General features: G+C 34.2%; 1 protein-coding gene across 3 annotated transcripts; it reads left to right on the forward strand.

The window, feature by feature from the left end:
- The first annotated feature begins 577 nt into the window (after positions 1-577).
- Positions 578-19,938, forward strand: LOC122008087 (phosphatidylinositol-3-phosphatase SAC1-like). 3 transcript variants are annotated; one of them, XM_042563682.1, is made up of 16 exons: positions 578-852; positions 948-1,152; positions 1,240-1,405; positions 1,749-1,971; positions 3,871-3,947; positions 6,116-6,291; positions 6,450-6,547; positions 8,438-8,571; positions 8,650-8,784; positions 11,167-11,539; positions 11,671-11,792; positions 11,961-12,077; positions 12,253-12,465; positions 18,749-18,940; positions 19,199-19,310; positions 19,387-19,938. In XM_042563682.1, exons 1-16 carry the CDS (start codon positions 724-726, stop codon positions 19,633-19,635), a joined length of 2,721 nt encoding a protein of 906 aa, XP_042419616.1. In that variant the 5' UTR covers positions 578-723; the 3' UTR covers positions 19,636-19,938. The 3 variants fall into 3 exon arrangements, with proteins under 3 accessions (XP_042419616.1, XP_042419615.1, XP_042419617.1); XM_042563681.1 differs by having other exon boundaries at positions 579-852; positions 6,104-6,291; XM_042563683.1 differs by having other exon boundaries at positions 739-874; positions 6,104-6,291.
- Positions 19,939-20,856: the final 918 nt, after the last annotated feature.

The raw sequence follows: 20,856 nt of genomic DNA on the forward strand, positions 1-20,856 counted from the left end.
TAAGTTTTTATTAAAAAGTTTTAATATTTTTTTTGAAATATTTGTTAATTTGATTACTGATTGAATTAATCTATTTTTTATTGATTCAAATTTAATAATAAAAATTGTACTATTGAAGTAATAGCATAATTTTTATTGTGGTACAATCTATAACATATAGATATAACAACTGTTGCAATATGTTAAAAGTATATTACATATTTTTAAATTCAACGTAGTTAAAACAATACTTTAATATATTTTTATCCCTAAAAAATATTTTAATATAAAAAGCTCTTTACTAAATTGATTTAAATTATTTAAACTTATCAAAAAATAATCTAACAGTTATCTAGAAGCTATTAAATAGCTGCTTAAATTATTTTAGATTATCTTAAGATAAACTTAATAAGTCTAAATTTTTTTAATTAACTTGATAATTTTATTTTAAATGTTCTATACATAATATTTGTAATATATTAAACTAATTTATTTTAAAATATTATGACAATTATTTCATATCAACAACGCTGTAATAAAATAGTGTTGCTAGAAGCCAGGAACGTTTTCTTCCAACATATTATACCGTTCTGTGTTCACGAATCACGACTCGTCGACCCACCTCGTTGAAGGTTCAATTCAGACGCGATTCAAGTCTCGAACCTGATTTAACGTCTGCTCATCCTTCTCAGTTTCCCTCTTCCTCCCGGCGAGGCGAAGGTGCATCCCCTCACGCACGCCACAATGGCTAAGAGGCCACCGACGCCGCCTCTCCCTGTTACTTCGCCGCCGCCCGGAGATCAGGACCTTGATCAGGACCTTGATCCGGACTCCTGCTCCCTCGAGAAATTTCGCCTTTATGAGACCCGAGCCGTAGATTTCCTCATCACTCCTCGTAGCCCTCGCGCTCAACCTTTCTTTTTGTGGTTTCATGGTTCAATTCTTTCTGGTTTTGTTGAATTCCGCAGAGATTTTACTTGATCGGGAGCGATCGGGACAAGCGGTTCTTCAGGGTGCTCAAGATCGACCGCTGCGAACCGTCCGAGCTCAACATCAGCGAGGATCCTGTGGTGTACTCTCCGCAGGAAGTAAAGAGCCTTCTCCAGAGGATCAGCGAGGGGAATCGTGCGACTGGCGGCCTCAGTTTCTTTGGCAAGGTTTACGGCATTGCAGGTTTATACCCCTTTGATTCTCTATTGCTTTCTAGAATTGTATAAGATAACAGACATGTTGTGATTCGTTTTCTCATTTCGTGGTTAGGTTGCATTAAGTTTCTGGAGTCGTACTACCTGATTTTGGTCACTAAGAGACGGCAGATTGGGAGTATATGCGGGCATGCAATTTATTGCATCGATGAAAGCCAGATGATCACTGTTCCACATTCATCGATTCAATCTGATGTCGCTCACTCGAAGACAGAGCTTCGGTCTAGTTCTATTTCTTTTCTCATATGCAGTTACTAAAGTAAATTTTTTTTGTTAGTATTCTTGCTCACGAATTGCCTAAGGAGTTTCTACAATATTCATATTGGTCTAGAGCAACATATGGATGGTAGGTCATAGGTAATGACCGACCAATATGCAATGTACCTGGGACTTCAATTGTGTCTTATATAGATGCAATTGCTAGACCAACTTCAAAAGATACTATTTATTAAGTACCTGAATTTCTCTTCAGAAAACCTGTGCTTCAACCAGTTACTTCTATTGTTGCTGGTAAATACAACTTTCCATTTCATCTCTTTCTTTAAATCTTATTAATTATTGCAGGTACAAGAAGCTTTTGTCAAGTGTAGATTTGACCAAAGACTTCTTCTATAGCTATACATATCCGCTCATGCAAAGCTTACAGACGAACGTCCTTGAAATAAACACAGAAAAGATGCCTTATGAAAATATGTTTGTTTGGAATGCCTACCTCACACAAGCAATCAGATCAAGGTGTAACAATACACGCTGGACGATTGCTTTGATTCATGGACACTTCAAGCAGGTAAATGCTATATTTTTTATTTTCTTTTCACTAAAACTTTATATCCATGTCAATTCATACGGTCATCTCCTCCTCATTTTAATATCTTTTTATTATGATTTTTTTCAAATCTTTATGCTGATTTTAATTATTCTTTTTATTTGTTTAATGTAAGTCCTCACAGCAGAGAGCCCTCAAGTGTCTAGAGAGTGCATACTAAAAGTTGAGGAAGATTAATCACTGATGCATTTTAGCTACCTTTGATGTTGTTTCAAAATTTTAGTTTATTTCTACTTTGTCAATTTACTGAGCATCTACTGCTCTTTGAACAGTATTCATATGTAAACTTTCGCTCTTCTCATGTAGTTTTATGGATAACGATATATTGACCAATAATGCTTCTGATTCTGATGCAGCATGAAATCAGGTTAAAGCTTACACAAAAAACAAAAACTCAAAAAGAGGAAATTTTTTTATGCAAAGATAATTAATATGAGGGAATTGAGAGTCCTTTAAAAATTCCAACCCACACAATTTGAAATAAACTATAAGTATTATAGTACAGAAAAAAAAATCATATACCTAAATGGACTCGATGAAACTAGGATACGAAACAAGTTAAATTAATCACATTATTATCTTCTCCTTTCAACTGCTGTTCCAGTGAGTATGTAATAATTGCATCTGGCATTTTGTTTTGTTCCTCAAGGAATTGAACCTTTATTTTATCTCTTCCTTTTTAGTTGCACCTTCCAATGACCAATAAAACACCTTAATTGATCATAGGGCAAAATGAAGTTTACATTTTTATCATAATCATAGTATGCTGAAATGATAATAATGCTGATTCATGAATTTTGACACCAAAGTGAAGAAGCAAAACTCGTGATAAACTCAATATAGGAGGGTAGAGACTTGAATTTCTTTGAGGTAATTATTATATCCTTAAATTCGAAACTGAATAATATTCAAATAAATTAGTAAGCTATATGAATATGCATTAAAATAAAATTTCCTCACATGTAAATAAATTAGACATGAAGCTTTCTAAAGTAGTTAGACAATTCAAATTCATGAATGCGAGAGGAAAACTTACCATATCACATTCATCTTTTGTACTCTGTAGAAATTGAATGACAAGTAGCAGATAAAAAAATAACTTCATAGATTGATGAGCTTAGAGCCATACTATTGTAATATGATTACTTAATATACTTGTGTTCCTAGTTTCAACATTTATCTTTTGTATCTACTCAGTAGAAATCTTAATGGGATGACAAGTAGCATATAAAAGAAATAACTTTGTAGATTGATGAACATTAAAATTATAAAATACTAAAAAAGGGGCATATGCTTAGGACAATATGAAGGAGCTATAATTTGTAAGTTTATGTTTTGGATAATCATATGCTGAACTTTCTTTAAAAGTGTTAAATCAACAAGGCTGTTCTAACATCATGCCGTTAGGGCTTTTGTAAGGTTAAATAATTAAGGGGATTTTTTCACAAGGAGAATCTTCTAATGTCAATTCAATCAGAGAGCTTGTAGGCTTAAGTTAGCAAGATTTTTCTAATATGAAATCTTGTGGCTTAGCTAATGGTTCTTTGTGGAAAAGATCACTAGATAATTTTACACTATTGTTTGTGCTAAGATTTATGAGTTTTGTTAATTTATCAAAAGACAAATTAAGAGTTAAATTATGTGGATCAATTGAAGCTTCTTTGGATTTAAGTTGAGTTAGGGGCTTTGAATCTTATTCTTAAATTTGGTTTTGATCTTGGATAATTTTCTTCAACTTGAATAAAAGCATGGTAAATGTTAACATTGCTCACACCTGGTGTCAATTTATATCTACATTATTCCACTTGTGCTTTTTTGTAAATGTATTTTTATTGTAAAGCTACCATTTTCAAATTGCAGATCAAGCTTTCAATTTTTGGTCGGGAATTCAGTGTTATTCTCATTTCTAGACGATCTCGTCATTTTGCAGGAACACGGTATGTTTCACAAATTTATTTAGGTGGCAGCCATGCTTTTGGTTTTGTAGCTCTTTGTTAGTAATCAAGAGTTTCCATATTATCAAATAGAAAGGAAACATTTTGTCTTCTCATTGGCGCGTTTCTTAATCTTGCATTTTCTTATTGCCTTTTTGGGTCAAGTTCTCTTAGATATTATTTGAGGCTAAAAGCAATTGTGAACCTTTTTTTTTTTTATCATATTGCTTTAAGGAACTCATCTATCATTTTTTTTGTTGATGTACTTTATCTCATATTTGAACTGTTTCTGGTAGTGTTTCTTGCAGGTTGATCTTTGAGAAATCTATCTTGTTTGTGTTTCCAATCTCTGTGATATTAAGTGGCAAATTATAGTAATTTAACTTTGATTCAATTATTTTTGACGTCTGACCCATCTTAAAAATCAAACTTCAACAGAAAAGGCAAAAAAGATTAGAATAGTGCTAGACCAAGATATGGTATCTCGCACAATACCAATCGCAAGGAGAGAGAATGAATTTCGATGCAATTGGTTCAGGATATGGTGCAATAGCTAATGACTAATAAACCTTGAATTCTTTCATTGGGTTAAGGGAAGGGTTCCTTCTTTTCACCAAACTTGTTCAGTTGCAAGGAAGACGGGGGCCAAGGACCAAGTTGAGGGATCCTTTGACAGAGAACCAAACTGTGAGAGTTTTGGGCCCTTGAAATTGTTCCGTCTCTTGTCAAGTGTTCATGTCTTGAGTGGAGGAAAGATCAATAGGAGGAAGAAGCCCCTCGTCCCCATGAGGAAGAACTCTATATCAATGCCATTCCACATCTTAGGCATGAGTGGAATGCTAAACCAGGACTGAAATACCGTTCTGTGCCGAGCGGCACATACAATTTTGCCCTTCCAACGGCAGAACGAAACTGGCACCGCATGACGAACAATTTCGCGTGCGTCATGCGCATGTGTTGTGCGTCAAAAGGTGGGTCGTTGGTGTCCGAAGGTGTCCGGAGGCGTTCGGGACGCCGCCAGAAGCGTCGCGGGACGCTACCGGAAATGTCACGAGACGCTTCTAGCAGCGCTGGAAGCGTCCCGCGACGTATGATGCCATTGGAGGGCGTTCCGCGTGCTCCATGCTCCTGTTCCCCGATGAAAATTAAAATTAGATTTAATTAATTAAAACAATTCCCAACTTAAGTATGATACTTCGAAAAGGCTTTCATAAACCCGAATTAAATTATCCCAATAAAATATATAAAAATATATTTAAAATTTTTAAAATTAATAAAATTTATTAATTGATAATCTGAATTTTTTTTACTGATTTACATTTTGTTTAAAAATTCTTAAAAAATTATAATAAATCAAATTTAGATTTTGATATTTTATTTATTTATTTATACTGTTTAATTGATATTCTGATATTTTTTACTATTTTAAATATATATTATTTAAATTAATAATTAATTAAATTATATAATTATTATATATAAAATAACATCTTTGTATTAATTTATTTAATTATGATTATTTAATCTGAAGAACTAATGCTTCTATTTGATTCACACCACTATTTTTGGTATTAGTAAGGTAATATATTATGTGTCAATTTTATTTCGAGTTATTGATAGATCAATTTTCTTTAAAGAAAACTATATTTAATTATTTTTTAATAATATTAAATTGTTCAATAATGGAGAACTTATATAAAATCAATATACAATTTATTTTTAAATTATACACCATAAACATATTTATCTAATAATTACTATATATAAATAAAAAAATACCGAAACCATATCGGCACGACACGATACAATACCGAAATCGTATTGTTCCAATCTGGGACCGAAATTTCAGTACTGGTCGAAATTTTAAACCTTGTGCTAAACCTCAGCCAATACAATTATTTGTCTATTGAAAATAGAGTTTCATCTGAGGTGCACTATTAAAAATTTTCAGTCACTATGCTTTACTTGGTTCATGTCTCAAGCTTTTGAAAATGATGTAGGAGATCAGGATACACCATGAAACATTGATGTTGTATCTTAATACTCGGCTTTGTTAGACGATCTATGAGTTGGCATCAGTTCTTAAAGCATATTATGAACTCACATTGCTGTTCCTCTTTCAATATTTCTTTTTGTTGTGCTAACATTGTTGTATTAAGGTATTTGAAAAGAGGAGTAAACGATTGTGGTAGAGTTGCTAATGATGTTGAGATTGAACAAATAGTCCTTGATGAAGAAGCTGGATCATGCAGTGGTAAAATGAGTTCAGTTGTACAGATGCGAGGCTCAATCCCCCTGTTTTGGTCCCAAGAGGCTTCAAGATTCAGTCCTAAACCTGATATTGTCTGTAAGTTTGTGCGTTCTAATCTGTTTTCCACTTTGACAAAGAGAAGGCTGTAAACCAAATGACAGTTGCAAGATGTAAATATCAAAGAGAATAATGCTAAATTTTCTAAATAAAAAATCTTAAATGAATTTCTATCACCTTTTCTTTCCTTATTGCAGTACAAAGATATGATCCTACATACCAATCAACTAAGTTGCATTTTGAAGACCTGGCCAAACGTTATGGGAATCCAATCATTGTTCTTAATCTTATTAAGGTGCTTGCTAGATCTTTTATTGTTGGCTTCTTTCCTCATTTGGTTGCTAAGGGTTTAACTTGTCTGTTATGACTCTTAAGTGATTTAGTGTATACACGCTAGATGAAGATACTTTAGATAAATGGTATGCAGAATTTTAGTAAGAGCTGCACAGTTTTTCATAACTTATCCTAACCTGCCCTTGTAGTTGTAGACATTGATCTCTGAGCTTACGGCAGTTAGAAAGATGATTAATCAGGTTCAAAAGGTTAAATCAACTAGCCTGTGAGCTTAATGAATGCCGATTGAGCCCTGGCAGACAACTTGTCCATTAAATCTATATACTTCAACTATCCAATTTTCATATTAATTGTTTCTGTAACACCTCCAATGTTAGTCTCAATTTCTGGTTAAAAGATGATGGGTTGCATTAGACAATGTCAACCAGCATAAAAGGGTATAAAATCTCATATTAATTGAGATATCTTAGAAATTGATTACTGGATTTTCACTCGCTATGTTTCAAGGTATAGGGGCCTCCTAATCACCATAAAGAATGCGTGACAAAAAGTATGGTTTTGATCAATGTTCAAAATCTCGAGCCGTACGGGTGTTTGGTCTTTGACTAAAATGATATTGTTTTGGTATCGTGCTGATGTTATAATGAATGGTACCGATAGTAAATTGGAGGTGGAAAGAGGAAAGAGATAAAGAAGAAAAAGAAAAAGATATGACAACTATATAATTAATACATAGTTTAGTTCAATATTTCCTTTCCATATGGAATAGTACAATTTTGACATTATCTTATATGGTGACAAACTAAAGAAAAAGAATGACAACATTATCTTAATTTTAGCATCTCAAGGGGATTTGAGTATTGACATGATATGATATTCGTTGATATGATTGATTAAAAACACAGGAGACATTGTCTCAGTATCAAGTAATACAGAGTTTCAATGATATATTTGGATCTTTTCCCAGCATGGTACAAGATTTCAAACCATGGTTTTGATAAGAAAAGACTATCCTGGCTTGCATATAAAAGTTAGGAAGTTGGACAAACCATACAAGTAACTCCAAGTAATTTGGCTACATCTTAGAAATATTTTTAAGGAAGATCTTTATGAAACTGAAACCACCTTTCTGGAGAGTTGCATTAGGACATGATTTATTTGCATAAGTGATGTGTGGTTCCAAATTTCGTTCAGTGCCAGTTGGTACAGGCAAAGTATTTGCTTTCCTGATCAGCATGTAGAACAACTCAAAATACCTAAAACACTTTTGCATTCCATCTGTGAAGATGACTACGAACCGGCCTTCCCCCAAGGCATTTGATTTTTCTTGCAATGCAATGCAATGCAAGGTCAAGGATGACCCTGGGTAAGATTGTTGAAGATTTCGCAAGGCAGCGAGGGCTTATATTGTGAGTCCAGTGATGTGAAGGTCTAAAACTCAGGCAAGATCCAGCAGCAAGGACTTTGCGGTGAGGTCTTCAGTGCTTTGCAGCTTCACGATGAGGGCTTTGTGGCTTTGTAGCTTCACAGTGTGTATTTCTCAGCTAGGCAGTGAAGGATTCTAAGAAGTCTCTCTCAACTTTGCAATAACTTCACAAAATGGGCAAGTTTTCTTCCTTCTCCATCTCTTCTTGTGTTGTTCACACCTCCAATGCTAACACTTAGCACACCCAACAATCTTCAGTTGCCCAAGGTTCAAAATGTCAGTTCATCTCGAGAATTCAAACCTCAGTATGATGGATAGTGAGACCTTTGATATTATGCTACAATATGTTTCCAAAGCAAATTTAGAGTTAATGGTTCCTCTATCATAGTCTATTATGGTGTATTCAATATTTTTTTTTTTTTTATATTTATGAAATTTTGTTGACTTGGTTACTGATTTATGTAGACTTTTGAGAAAAGACCTCGTGAAATGATGTTGAGGCGCGAATTTGCTAATGCTGTTGGCTATCTTAACCAAATTCTTCCAGAAGAAAGCCAGTTGAAATTTATTCACTGGGATTTTCATAAATTTGCAAAAAGGTACTATCAATATGCTATTTTCATACATTTGCGATAAAACTATTACCATCTGATTCTTTTCTTCTCCAAACGTTATAGCAAGTCTGCCAATGTGCTGGCTGTTTTAGGTGCGGTGGCTAGTGAAGCACTTGATTTGACTGGCTTTTATTACAGTGGAAAGCCAATCATTGCTAGAAAGAAATCCGCACAGATCAGTCGAACAAGCACTGGAAGGTATATAATATTTTTTGGGGAAGTTAGGATTAATTATACCTTGTGGCACTTGTGTATGAATTGTGTGTGTGGATTATATAAAATCAAAATAAAAAATTTTCATTTCTGTGTGGATAGCTATGTGACAAGACTTTTGTTTTATAATTTTTCTAATATCTTGCAAGAAAGGGTAGAATGATGAAAGGGGACTAATCTTTTAACTACAAGATGTGTTGCTAAATTAGATTAAAAGGCATGGTTAAAAAAACTGAATTGGAAATTGAATCAGCCTCTGAGTCACTGTGCAATGGTCAGACTAGCAGGCCAACTGATCAAACCACTTGTGGACTTGGGACATTTACTTGTCTGATTTCATTAGCTAGACTGACCTAGATGACTAAATCTGCTGGTGAAACTGAAAATTTATCATGCATTCCTAAACTATAAATTTAGGTAATAAAGGAGATTAAGAAATTATGTCAAACAAATAATTCACATCACAAAGACACATGTCTTTTATTGTATTATAAATTTGTCCATAGTAATAAAAATAATGAATAATTATATTGGACAAGTTCCATATTAATATAAAAATCATTAGAATATGATTAGACACCAAATGTAAAAAAAAAAAATATTAGTACATATGGAATAGGTGTTATTATAAGTTAGAATAATCAGCTTGCAATTTTATTTTAAATGTTTTTTTATTTTGTAAAATTTATTTAGTATGTTAAAATATGAAAAAGAATTTTGTTCTTATTCCAAATTTAATAATTTGAAACAAAAGTGCATTTTTGGCATTTTAAGTCATGATCAATCGACCCAACTTTCTAAAAATTACTTGACCTGCTACTTTTCTGAAAATTGGCCTTTTCAACTGTCTTTTCACAAAACTGGCCAATCCAACGTGTTTCTTGCATGCCAAATTCCTGAGCTAACCTGACCTTGAGAAGTATCTAGTTTTGATTTTCTTTCTCCAGTCTAACTGATAGTCTCCCCACTTAGTGTGATAAAGACTTGGTTGTTGTTGTAGTCTAACTGATGGTTTGGTCCAATTTTTATTGCTATGGTAAAAAGAGCAGTTCTTAGATGTATATGCAGATGAAGAGTGCTGTCAACCTTTGATATTGATTTCGAATTTCAAGAATTTCCATAATATCAGTCTAATTCTTAACTACATTGCTTTCTCTGTCCTCTCTGTCTCTACTTTCTTGTATGCTTATATTTATTGAAATAGGGAATAAAATATTGTATTATATTTGTTGTTATCAAGAAAGATTATTACATCATCTATTTAGGAGACAACTATAACTAAATATATCATGACTATTAGTACTAGTTCTAATAATTGTGACACTCCTCTATGTTCAACTTGTTATATGAACCAAAAAATCTAACAAAAAGAAAATAAAACTACGATACTTGATGAAGACACAACAATAATACATCTGCTGAGAAGCTTGACAACAAGTTGCTTTGAATGATTTTTAGAGAGTTGATAGTTACACTGAAGTTGATGACATCTTAGATAGAGAGATCTTTGTAAGATGAAGTTTATGAGGATCTTTAAAGGATTTGATATAATCTTCCTCTTTAACGTCCTGATATAATCTTCCTCTTTAACGTCCTGTGAAACAAAAGAAGCAAGTTAGGTTGCAGAGTAATAGATAAAATAAAGTTTTAACATCTACACTTGAGACAAAGATAGTATCCAGAGAGAGATTGAATAAAGGTTGATATTGCTATTTGAAATGAGGATGTCTGAGAAGACTGTAAAATATTCATTAAAAGAAAGAGGACACTGGATAAGGATAAATATTAAACTCACTAACAATTTTAAAACTAATAAAAGTATTACAAATATAACATTACAGTTTCATCATCTATTCTAAGAAGGGAGAAATATTATTACGTCCTCAACCCACAATTATCCCTGTTGGTCCACAATAATAGCACTCAATCAATAGTGAACAAGAAAAAGATGAGTCAAGTGTAACTCTAACATGTAATTACAAGGTTGAATGAATGGTTTTTGATATTATGGTGAATGCTAAGCAATTCTTCCCATGCGAGTTTTTAATAATCAAGCTTGGGTTAAAGAAAAGATTAGATCGCTTAGGATTTTCAAAAGGCATCTCAATTTGATCAAATATAATATTAACCTGATTACATCCATTTGCATTCTAATTTGACCAAATTTTTGGCGACTTCTAACAATTTTTAATGCAATCTAGCTACTTACCAATTAATTTCTTTGGATCCCTAGTTTTTGTGAACTTCTCAATCTTTGTATGGTGCTACTAATCCTAACTGCTTTTTTCCCCATGTTATCATATTTATGCTGTTGTTTTAATCCTCACTTGGGCACACTACTAATATTGTAAAATGTGTTGTATATAGAGACGGCAGCATTGGGGATCTTAGAGCCAGCTCTGGAGACCTTGCTAGGATGGCAAGTAACCTTGAAGCTTTAAACACAATGGTCTTTCCAGATAGAGAAAAGAAGTTAAATCAGAAGCTACAGATCCTTGGTGGGCCTCGTTTTCAAAGTGGAGTTCTGCGTACTAACTGCATTGACTGTTTAGACCGTACCAATGTTGCACAATATGCTTATGGATTGGCAGCTTTAGGCCGCCAACTACAGGCATTGGGACTTAGTGATGTTCCAAAAATTGACGCAGATAGCAGCATTGCTGCTGCTCTAATGGATATGTACCAGAGTATGGGTGATGCACTTGCTCAACAATATGGAGGTTCTGCAGCTCATAACACTGTATGGTTCTGATAACAACACATCTAGTTTGCATTATCTTCTTTTGTTGTTGACTTTTTGTTTTGTGTAGATTATGAAATCAAATAAATACTTCATTGATTTTTTTTAAACCTTTTTCCCCCCCTTGTTAGGTCTTTCCCGAAAGGCAAGGCAAGTGGAATGCCACTACTCAATCTCGTGAGTTTTTGAAGTCTATACGGCGTTACTACAGCAATGCTTACACAGATGGTGAAAAACAAGATGCCATAAACCTGTAATATCCTTTAGAAGTCTTTCTTCTGTATCTCATTATTCTGCTGTCCCTGAAATTGCATTTCCTGTTTTTGCACTTTATCTGCTCATCTTTGGTTAATCCATGTCTTCTTGGAAACATCTGCTGTCATTTTAAACCATCTTCTTGTTGTTTTTGTTTCATGATCAGTTTTTTAGGTTACTTTCAACCAAAAGATGGAAAACCAGCTCTTTGGGAGTTGGAGACTGATTACTATCTTCATGTTGCCGGAATTGGTGATGAAGTCGTTCCTGATTCTGACAGAAGGTGAAAAAAATTTTTGGCTACTTATTATAAATCATGTATTTTATTTATTCATCATAAGCACTATTATTATTCTTTATAGTATCTGCTAGTTATAGTGCAAAGTTAAGAATAAATTCATCACTCACTATTTTTTCTAGCCAATTCCCTAGGTTAACATGATTTGAATCTTCTACAGCTTACCATTTGACACAACTCATCTATCTGGACTTCAGTCAACTCTTGTACCAATACCTGCCTACAAAAGAGATTTCTTGAGGATCAAATTGACATCATTTGATAAGCTAATGGAACAAACATGCAGTTCTTTAATGAACGTAAGTCTATACAAAGAATCTGATGTAAAGGCAAATGCTATTACAGGAAGTTCTGGAATGGCACCAGATGCAGCGTAAGTTTCCCATTTTGATATTTTTTGTCAACTACATTTTTGATTTGTTTCTTTATATAAGCTTTTAAACCGAATATGTATTTGTGTAAGGTTTATAATTTCAAGTAGGGCTGAAGTTTTTGGTTTATGACGGAACGATATGGTTTTAGTATTTCGTGCCATGCCAATACAATTTTAGTACTTTTAAAATTTAAAATATAATAATTTAAAAAATTATTAATATTTGATTGCTAAATTTGATATTATCTTATAAAAAGTTCGATACAAGTAAAAATAGATATAGGGTTAATTGAAGTCCACCAAATAAAGTTCACTAAGTAAACATGGCATGATTAAATAGGTTTAAACTGTTGGATCGTAAGAGTACAAGAGGAGGAGGAGGAGAAGGAGGAGGAGGAGGGAGGCCCGCGATCGTTGATCACGTTCGTTGGGTAATCCACTAAATGATAGAATAATAGTACAATTATGATTACAATGTGCAAGTAAAATAAATATATCGGCAACAATTGTATAGAAGATGAAGCATAGGTTGTCGGAAGCCTCTCGGTGTCTTAGTAGTTGGAGTTAGCACGAGCAGAGAATAAGCGCATTAGAAAATTGAAAAGCTGGAGTTCTTTTTGGCTCAGAGCTCGAGTGCTTTTTTGTAGGGCTTGTTTCGTCGATTGATAAAGGGTTCCATCGACTAAACCTATTTGTTAATTGATCCTTTTATCCTTCGACGGATCCACTGTTCTTTCCTTGTTTGCGGTGATCCGATCCATTTGATCACAGAAATCTCGTTGTTCCATCGATGGATCAAGATCTTTCTGTCGACTGAACCTTGCTTTCCCTGTTTGCTCAGATCTGATTAGCCCAATCCCTGAGAGCATGGTGTTCCGTCGACTGATAAGGCTTTATCCATCGACTTAACAACTTTTTCCTTTTCTGTTCTGATTCAAATTTCACTATTCTGATGTTTCTTTGATCTGTCAACTAAACACATTTGCTCCTTCAATGGAACCTCATTTTCTGCAAAAATAATATTAGTAACATAAATAATAATTACCTTGCAAAATGGAGTTAGAAAATAAATTTGCAGAGCAAGATTAATGTTGATATAGTATGCATGAATAAGATAGTACTAACGGGCCTGATCTCAATTTAGAAACCTTTGTCGATTTCTTTAGTTGGATTAGTACCTAAGGTTTGTCCCTAATGGGACACGATCTCACTTCACTACCTTCAGTAGTTTACCTTAACTCACCTGTCAAACATCTCGTCCTTCAGACTGGTTTGGACTTTCTCTGCTCAGTGTTTGGCCTGATCCACTAAGACTTTTCCTACAATACTAATTAGCACAACAACAAATAATAGTAATGTAAAATAGTGTTGGTAAAACTATACTTAGGTTTATCAAAATCCGCTGGCCCGGTTGATCGCACGCGGTCGATCGGAAACCATCTGATCACACATGCCTAAAGTTCACTCCTTCAAGACTTCTCACTACTTAGGGCTATCTCCCCTAGGTACCTAGGGTTTCATTATCTGGCTTCACTCACCAGGGCTTTTATTATCTAGCTTCACGCATTAGGGCTTAGCTTCACTCACTAGGGCTTTTACTTGGAGTTCACTCCTCCAAGACCTAGGGTTACCTCTCCCTAGAGTTTTCCTCTTTACCTAGGGTTACATCCCCCTAGGGTTTTTCCTCTTACCAAGCGGTCACCTTAATCTGCTTGGACTTGCTAGTCAGTCGGTAGACTACTCACCACTTGCAATCACTCAGTCAAACTTGATTTGACTAGACTTCTCACTTGACTAGGTCAACATTAACCAATGCTCCATTAAATATATTGTCAGACATCAAACCATAAATTTGACTAGACTTCTCCCTTACTAGGTCAACATTAACCAATGCTCCATTAAATATATTGTCAGACATCAAACCATAGAGGTTGATTGCACTAACATAAATTGGATTTTATTTGAATTTATTTTGATTAGTTTAAAATTAAACTAAATTTATATATAAAATAATTTAATTTATTGATAGTAGTATATTTTATAAGGTTAATAATTTTATTTATTTATTTATTTTAATAATATGTATCTTTTATCCTTAAAGAGGTTTTTTCTCCATGGAGAAAAATAAATTATATATTTTTCTTTCTATAGAGGAAAACATTAATAGAGGGAGGGAAAAGAAATATTTGCAAAAAAAGGTAATAAATAAATAAATAAATAATCTTGCAACCTTGTGGGGGCCTCCACGACCCGTGGTGCCTCTGCGGCACCTCCGCGACCCGCCGCAAGGTTGCAAGCACCTCCGCAATCTCATGGTTCCAAGCTCAATGCCATGCCAGTCGGCGAACAAAATTTATCATTCCGATCGCCACGTCTCGAGATCTTATACTTTGTTTTTGTCATTAGAACATAGTTTAATCTTGTAAGTGGGTTTTGTAAGTGAATCTTCATTGGTAAATGCTCTCCTAATGACTATAGGCAGCAATACCAATTAGTCGCCTTGGAGGTGATGCTGAGGTGACGTTTCATCTCTCCTAATGACTATAGAAAGGTCCCTTGGTGGCTGAGTGGTACATTCAAATTTATGGTGTAGATTTGATGTAGTTATGGTTTTAAGTCTGCTATTTTAAATTTTTAAAAAGTTTGTTTATTTGGAATCTTATTGGAGTTAGATTTATTTGAGATTTTGTCGAAGTGTTTAAGTTGGCTCATTTGTATTTCTCCTTTCAATAAGTTGAGTTGATCGTAATGTTGCATCAATTAGTATCAAAGTCAAATTCCTAATTCGGTTCTTACATTCCCCTTGGCTATGTCGTTTTCTTGTAGTTCTTCGATTCTTGAGTTCTTGTTTCTTATAGCCACTTTGACAATCTCATCGACACGAGAAGCTACATGGTTGCATGCGCCATTCAAGGATGAAGCCACAAGATCATGGTCCTTTGTGGCTCACCATTTGTGTCGCATTAGGGAGGATGAATCGGGTGCTCACTACCACTCCTCTTTCCGCAACACTTTATTCTCTGACCTCGTTGTATCCCTTCCCTCATCCAAATCACTTTGTCAATGCCACTGCTGTCCTAGGTGTCCTCACCTTTACCCAACATCAATACTTGGCTCCTTAGTGCCTCAGGATTCAATGCTCACATGCGACCATCTCTCATCGATGTCTCCCCCAGCCACCCACAATTATATCCTTTGATCTGAGACAACCTGATAAGTTTTTTACAAATTAGTCTATTAAATTGTAGATTTGTAGATTAGTCCTCCATTTTTTAGATTTGTAGTAATATGATACATTTGAGGTAGATATCATCCCCCACCATCAAGACAGTGCACCTTAAACTTTGGCAGCATAATAGACTCACATTACTCCTGTAAACTCGTTCCTCATTTGAAAATTAGTTTTGTTTAATTTTATTTGGGTGTTAAATTCTTGCATTTACCTAATTTTTTTCACAAAACATTTGTTTTTTTCTGTATCACAAAAAAAGGAAAAAAATGTCAGCATGTATTTTCTTATCATGCTTTCATAGTTTAATTGATTGTTGAGAAAAGATCACCGTAGCACTTTATTTGTACCCTTGCTTTACTATTATTATAAATTTTATAAATTTCATTACTTACCAACTCTTACCGCTGCATGTTAAACCACGCTACTATGATAGACGTAAATGATTAGTATGAGATTTTTGAAAACAAATAGTGTGTCAAGGTATTAATAATTTCTAGCCAAAAAAAAAAACAATTTCTAAAAACAAAATATTTGTTACACTAAATTTAGTAACTAAATTGCAATGAAAAGAAATAAAATACAAAGATAAATTTTGTAATTGTAACGATAAATCTTATAAGTGCAACATAATTCTTGAATTGTATTTCAATGATAAAAACTTAATTAATTACGAGAAAAGCTTAATTAATTGCAACACGAAAGACTAAGATAAAAAGGAGAAACAATGCTATCATGATCTTTTAACATGATTCGTAGATTCATTCTATTCCATAGCCCATGTTGTTTTGGTGCTACACTTTCCCAATGAAAAATCTCACCATTAAGAAATGATTAAGAATGATCTTTACAATCTTGTGAATATAGTCTCATAAATTTCAGATCTGTTCTAAGAGCTAGATTAAAACTTTGACACTCTTAGAATATAAGTACAAAAGAGAGAAGAAGAAAACAACTCAATCTCTTTGAAAAAATATAAATAAAGTGCGCAGGAAGAATAAGAGATACAAAGCAAAGCCCAATGTCTATGTAAAAGACATACATAAAGCTCATAAAGAGTATTTGCTAAAAAACGAAAAGAACTTTATAAAGGACGTGTCTATTTGATGATCACTATAAAACCAAAGCACCACCATTGGATAGATGAATGGATAAGTATCACACAAGTCATTTGATGATCACTATCCATCAGTTTGGTAGCCCAAATTAAATTTATTTGGTCAACCAATAGTGCTTGGTCAACTAAACCAAGATGTTTAGTAGGCCAACAGTGAACAGTCAACATTGAAAATCAATTTTCAAGGGTTTTAAGTTACTGACTTCTGTTGAGGCACATATTTATACATTATAATGCATCTACCTGAAGTACAAATATTTGGGCATCCTTTTGTGGTCAAAAGACTTCTCAAGTTGATCCATTTAGCTAGTCTATTGGCTTGACTAAGTTAAACACAAATGACTCATTTGAACATGTTAGTCAACCATAAAAAAACCCATGTGGGACGAACACATTATGCCTTAAGCATCTTTGAGAAAATGTCTCTTGTTTTATAATCGAGGTCATTTTTATATTGTTGGTTATATTGATGCAAATTGGGTAGGATAAATGAACCACTTCAGTTTTTTGCACTATTTTGGGTGGTGATATGATTTGCTTGAATAGAAAGAAATAGATTGTTGTAGTGCAATCAAGTGTTGGGAGAGATAGGGTATAATCTTATCAACATGTGAACTTATCTGGGTCAAACAATTGATGCCTGAGCTGAGACATGCTCTTATATAGCTAGTGAAATTTTATCATGACAACTAACATGCCATGCACATAGCCTTGAATCTAGTGGTTCATAAGTGGAAAAAGCATATATTGATTCTCACTTAATCAAACTCAATCCAATAAAATTCCCATTAGCTCCATTGACCAACTATGAGAATTTGTAACTAAATCTAAAAGTGGACCTGAAATTAAATATAGCTTTAACAAGTTGGATTTTTATGTTATTTTTGAACCAATTTGAGGGGAGTGTTTTGAAAGTACATCTAGATAGTTTTTATTATCAAACACCTACTTGTATATCCTCAAATATAGATGAGGATATGGTAGGGGATCAAGCCCAATGACATAGGAGGATCCATATAGCTGATCCCACTTATAGTGGGATAAAAGTTCAATTCTACTCTTTTGTTTGGGACACATTGGATGGTTTTCTTCAGTCATACATGATTGCCATGAAATTTCACTGTGTTTCCTGAATGAACAGAAGGAAATAATTGTGCCCCCTCCAAAAGGAAAATAAGAAAAATGGTTGCCATTTGCTGACTGAGCAGTGGGTAGACAGTCCTTAAGCGGTTTATCACACCTAGGCCAATTGTTTCCCTATACAGCAAGAAATGATAACAAGAAAACATTCAAGCGGATAGTTTAGATTTGCTTAATATGTGTAGATTTAAACGGATTTAAGGGTGGAAGGATTACACCCTCGAATTAACTACTTTCAACCAGTTGGTAGTGTAGCTATTTTCATGATAACATTTGCTTTCAGAACGTTCCTCTATCTTTTACCAAGTGGTTCATGCGCCTTAAACTGTGTGATGAGTTAATTGGTGACTGGACTGTATGATAAAAGGCTAATGAGATCATCAGATCTTGATTGTGGAGAGTGAACTAGGGAGGCAGTGTCTGCAAAGGAGTTTGTGGCCAGTTCAAGCTGGATAGTGAATTGCCCTTTGCATAGATTTGTGTGCTAGAGGGCCACTGAGACTATCTTGTTGTTGGTACGCTAGCTTGGTGCAACAGTTGATCAACGGTCTCTGGCACTCATAGGGCCTGTTGTTCAACACGGAAATGCTCTCTTCACTCATCATTTGATAGTTATCAACAGTCATCAAGTTTCAAGTGTAAATAGTCTTGGCATTTTTTGTGTAATGTAGATGATTTTTTTCTATTTTTTTTTTCTTTTGCCAGTTATATTATGCAACTCCATATAATTCCTAATTATATGCCATCTGTGATTGTTATTTTGCAATGCTAATGTACTTCTGTGTAACCTATTACAGTGAAATACAACTTAAAAGCCCAAATTGGTTATTTGGCCATAGAAAGTATGAAGAAAATATGCCTGCCTCAAAAGTAACAGTTAATGAAATGGAAAATGGGAAGCTTGAAGATGATTTCTGTGCTGCTGGTTATGATAGCTTAAATTGGCTTTCTCACATAGATGATGTGTGCGAGGAGGATATCTTCAAGAAGTAATTATCTCTTCCAAATTATCTATGCACTCTAGCTTCTTTGTATATCAATGTAACATTTGTATCCTCTACTTGTCTCTTAAAATTATGAGATGTATATAATAGAATGTTTGACTGTGGTTCCTATATTGTCTTTTACTAAGTCTTAAATAATTCTACATTTCATGTCGAAATAGAATCAAGTTTTGGATCCTTGTTGATTTACTATTAGAGAAAACATATGTTCCACTTTTGGTCACAATGCTCTTGTTTTTCCAGATACCATGCAGTGACCTCTGTTGATGAAGATGACAATTGGTATGGCGGGAATTTGATATACGACCAGGATGAAAATAGTGAGGCTTACAAGCATTATGCCATGTTATGTCAGGTAACATATTTTGAACTTTAATAGCTCAAAGAAATTGAATGTGAATATAAGTTTCACTCTTGAGATTTTCTTTCAGGGTGCAGTTATGGATCCCTTTGAGCATGATCCTGAAAAAGAGAGACACTATGCAGAAGCTTTATCCTTGTCGTTCGATAACATGAATGACACAGAAATAGAGGTCGAAATGCTGGCTTATCTCAATGAGTATGCTCAGATTGGAGCAGATCTCGGAATAGTCTCTTCATTCAAAGGCTTGGCAGAGGACCCGAGCCAGTTGACCAGATGGATCATTGGGGAAGAGAAGATAGAGGGATGGAAGAAATGAACTCTTCATCACAAATTATTCTTTTTCTATGCCTATTAGTCATAGTTGATTCGGTCATCAAAATGATGCATTCTAACAAAGTGTGGCAACGGTCTGTTATCCTCACGCAATGCTTAAGCTTCTTGAAAAATAACTGGTTACGCTGCGTTTCCTTGTATATAAATCTGTTGAGGTTCGCAGCTCCATCCAAATTAGTATAAATTGTAAATTTACTGGCAAAAGATACATAATTTTGACCAAACTTGTCTTCGAGGATGACATTTATTTATAAATGAATTGTTTCTGTCCTCATTTATACCACCACCAAGAACAAGGATTTATGTTGATTTTAAGTTTTACTTGGAATCAAACTGAGAAAGGTGAAATACACTTAGCAGAGTCACCAATCTAGATGCCTTACGGTACAATCCACATTGATGTACTCATTTTTTACACACAAGTAAATAGAGTCAATGAGAAGTTGGGAATCTTCTCTATCTCTATATATCTCCAAGTTTACGAGAGAACTTAAATCATCGTATTATTAAAGTTTTATAATGATAAATATTAAAGTTTTATAATATTATATTATTCTTTTTTTTATTTTACTATTTAAAGTAATTGTTACTATATTTTATTATATGTTATCAAAAATATATGAGCTGAGAGCGACTGATGACGGAAGCGCATCTTAAACGTGAGAGAGTGAGCATAGTATCGCACCATATATACACACCATCACCATGCAGCCAAACCCCAATTCATACGTATTCGAGTGCTTCCTTGTCTCCCAATTAATCCGTATATACACATATTGTATGAGTTATATTCAATATAACTGCTAGATAGATGGATGACAGATCGAATGCATTCCATCCATCCATCCATCAGCATCCTGTCAAATACGTACAGATAACGCTGATCAATACACGTCCTTGCATGCATGCTCCGTCACTCACTGCTCACATATCTATCTATATATTTGAGCATGGAATGGAATGGAGATGACTCAGTTTTCACAATTCACATACATGCCAATGCCAATGCCAATGCCATGCAATTAATACTGCATCTTTTTGCCTTTCTTACGTACTTCAACGCCAGCGAGGGGACATTCCAAGGAAGAACAATCAGCAGCAGCATGTTTCAGAATGCAAGTCAGACTTCAAACGCTAACGTGTATCATCGAGCTTTTTTGGTTTTTATTTGAAGAAATTAGTCGCAGATTTAACATTTTTTTTT

This window comes from Zingiber officinale, chromosome 8A, assembly GCF_018446385.1.
Source record: "Zingiber officinale cultivar Zhangliang chromosome 8A, Zo_v1.1, whole genome shotgun sequence".
In the NCBI taxonomy this organism is placed as follows: Eukaryota; Viridiplantae; Streptophyta; class Magnoliopsida; order Zingiberales; family Zingiberaceae; genus Zingiber; species Zingiber officinale.

What these genes read in the sequence shown, in the direction of transcription:
- LOC122008087 (XM_042563681.1), top strand. Translation starts at nt 724, where the DNA reads ATGGCTAAGAGGCCACCGACGCCGCCTCTCCCTGTTACTTCGCCGCCG. An exon ending in CGTCATTTTGCAGGAACACG is followed by an intron (nt 3,948 to 6,103) that starts GTATGTTTCACA and finishes TGTTGTATTAAG; the next exon opens with GTATTTGAAAAGAGGAGTAA. An exon ending in GTTCTGCAGCTCATAACACT is followed by an intron (nt 11,540 to 11,670) that starts GTATGGTTCTGA and finishes CCCCCTTGTTAG; the next exon opens with GTCTTTCCCGAAAGGCAAGG.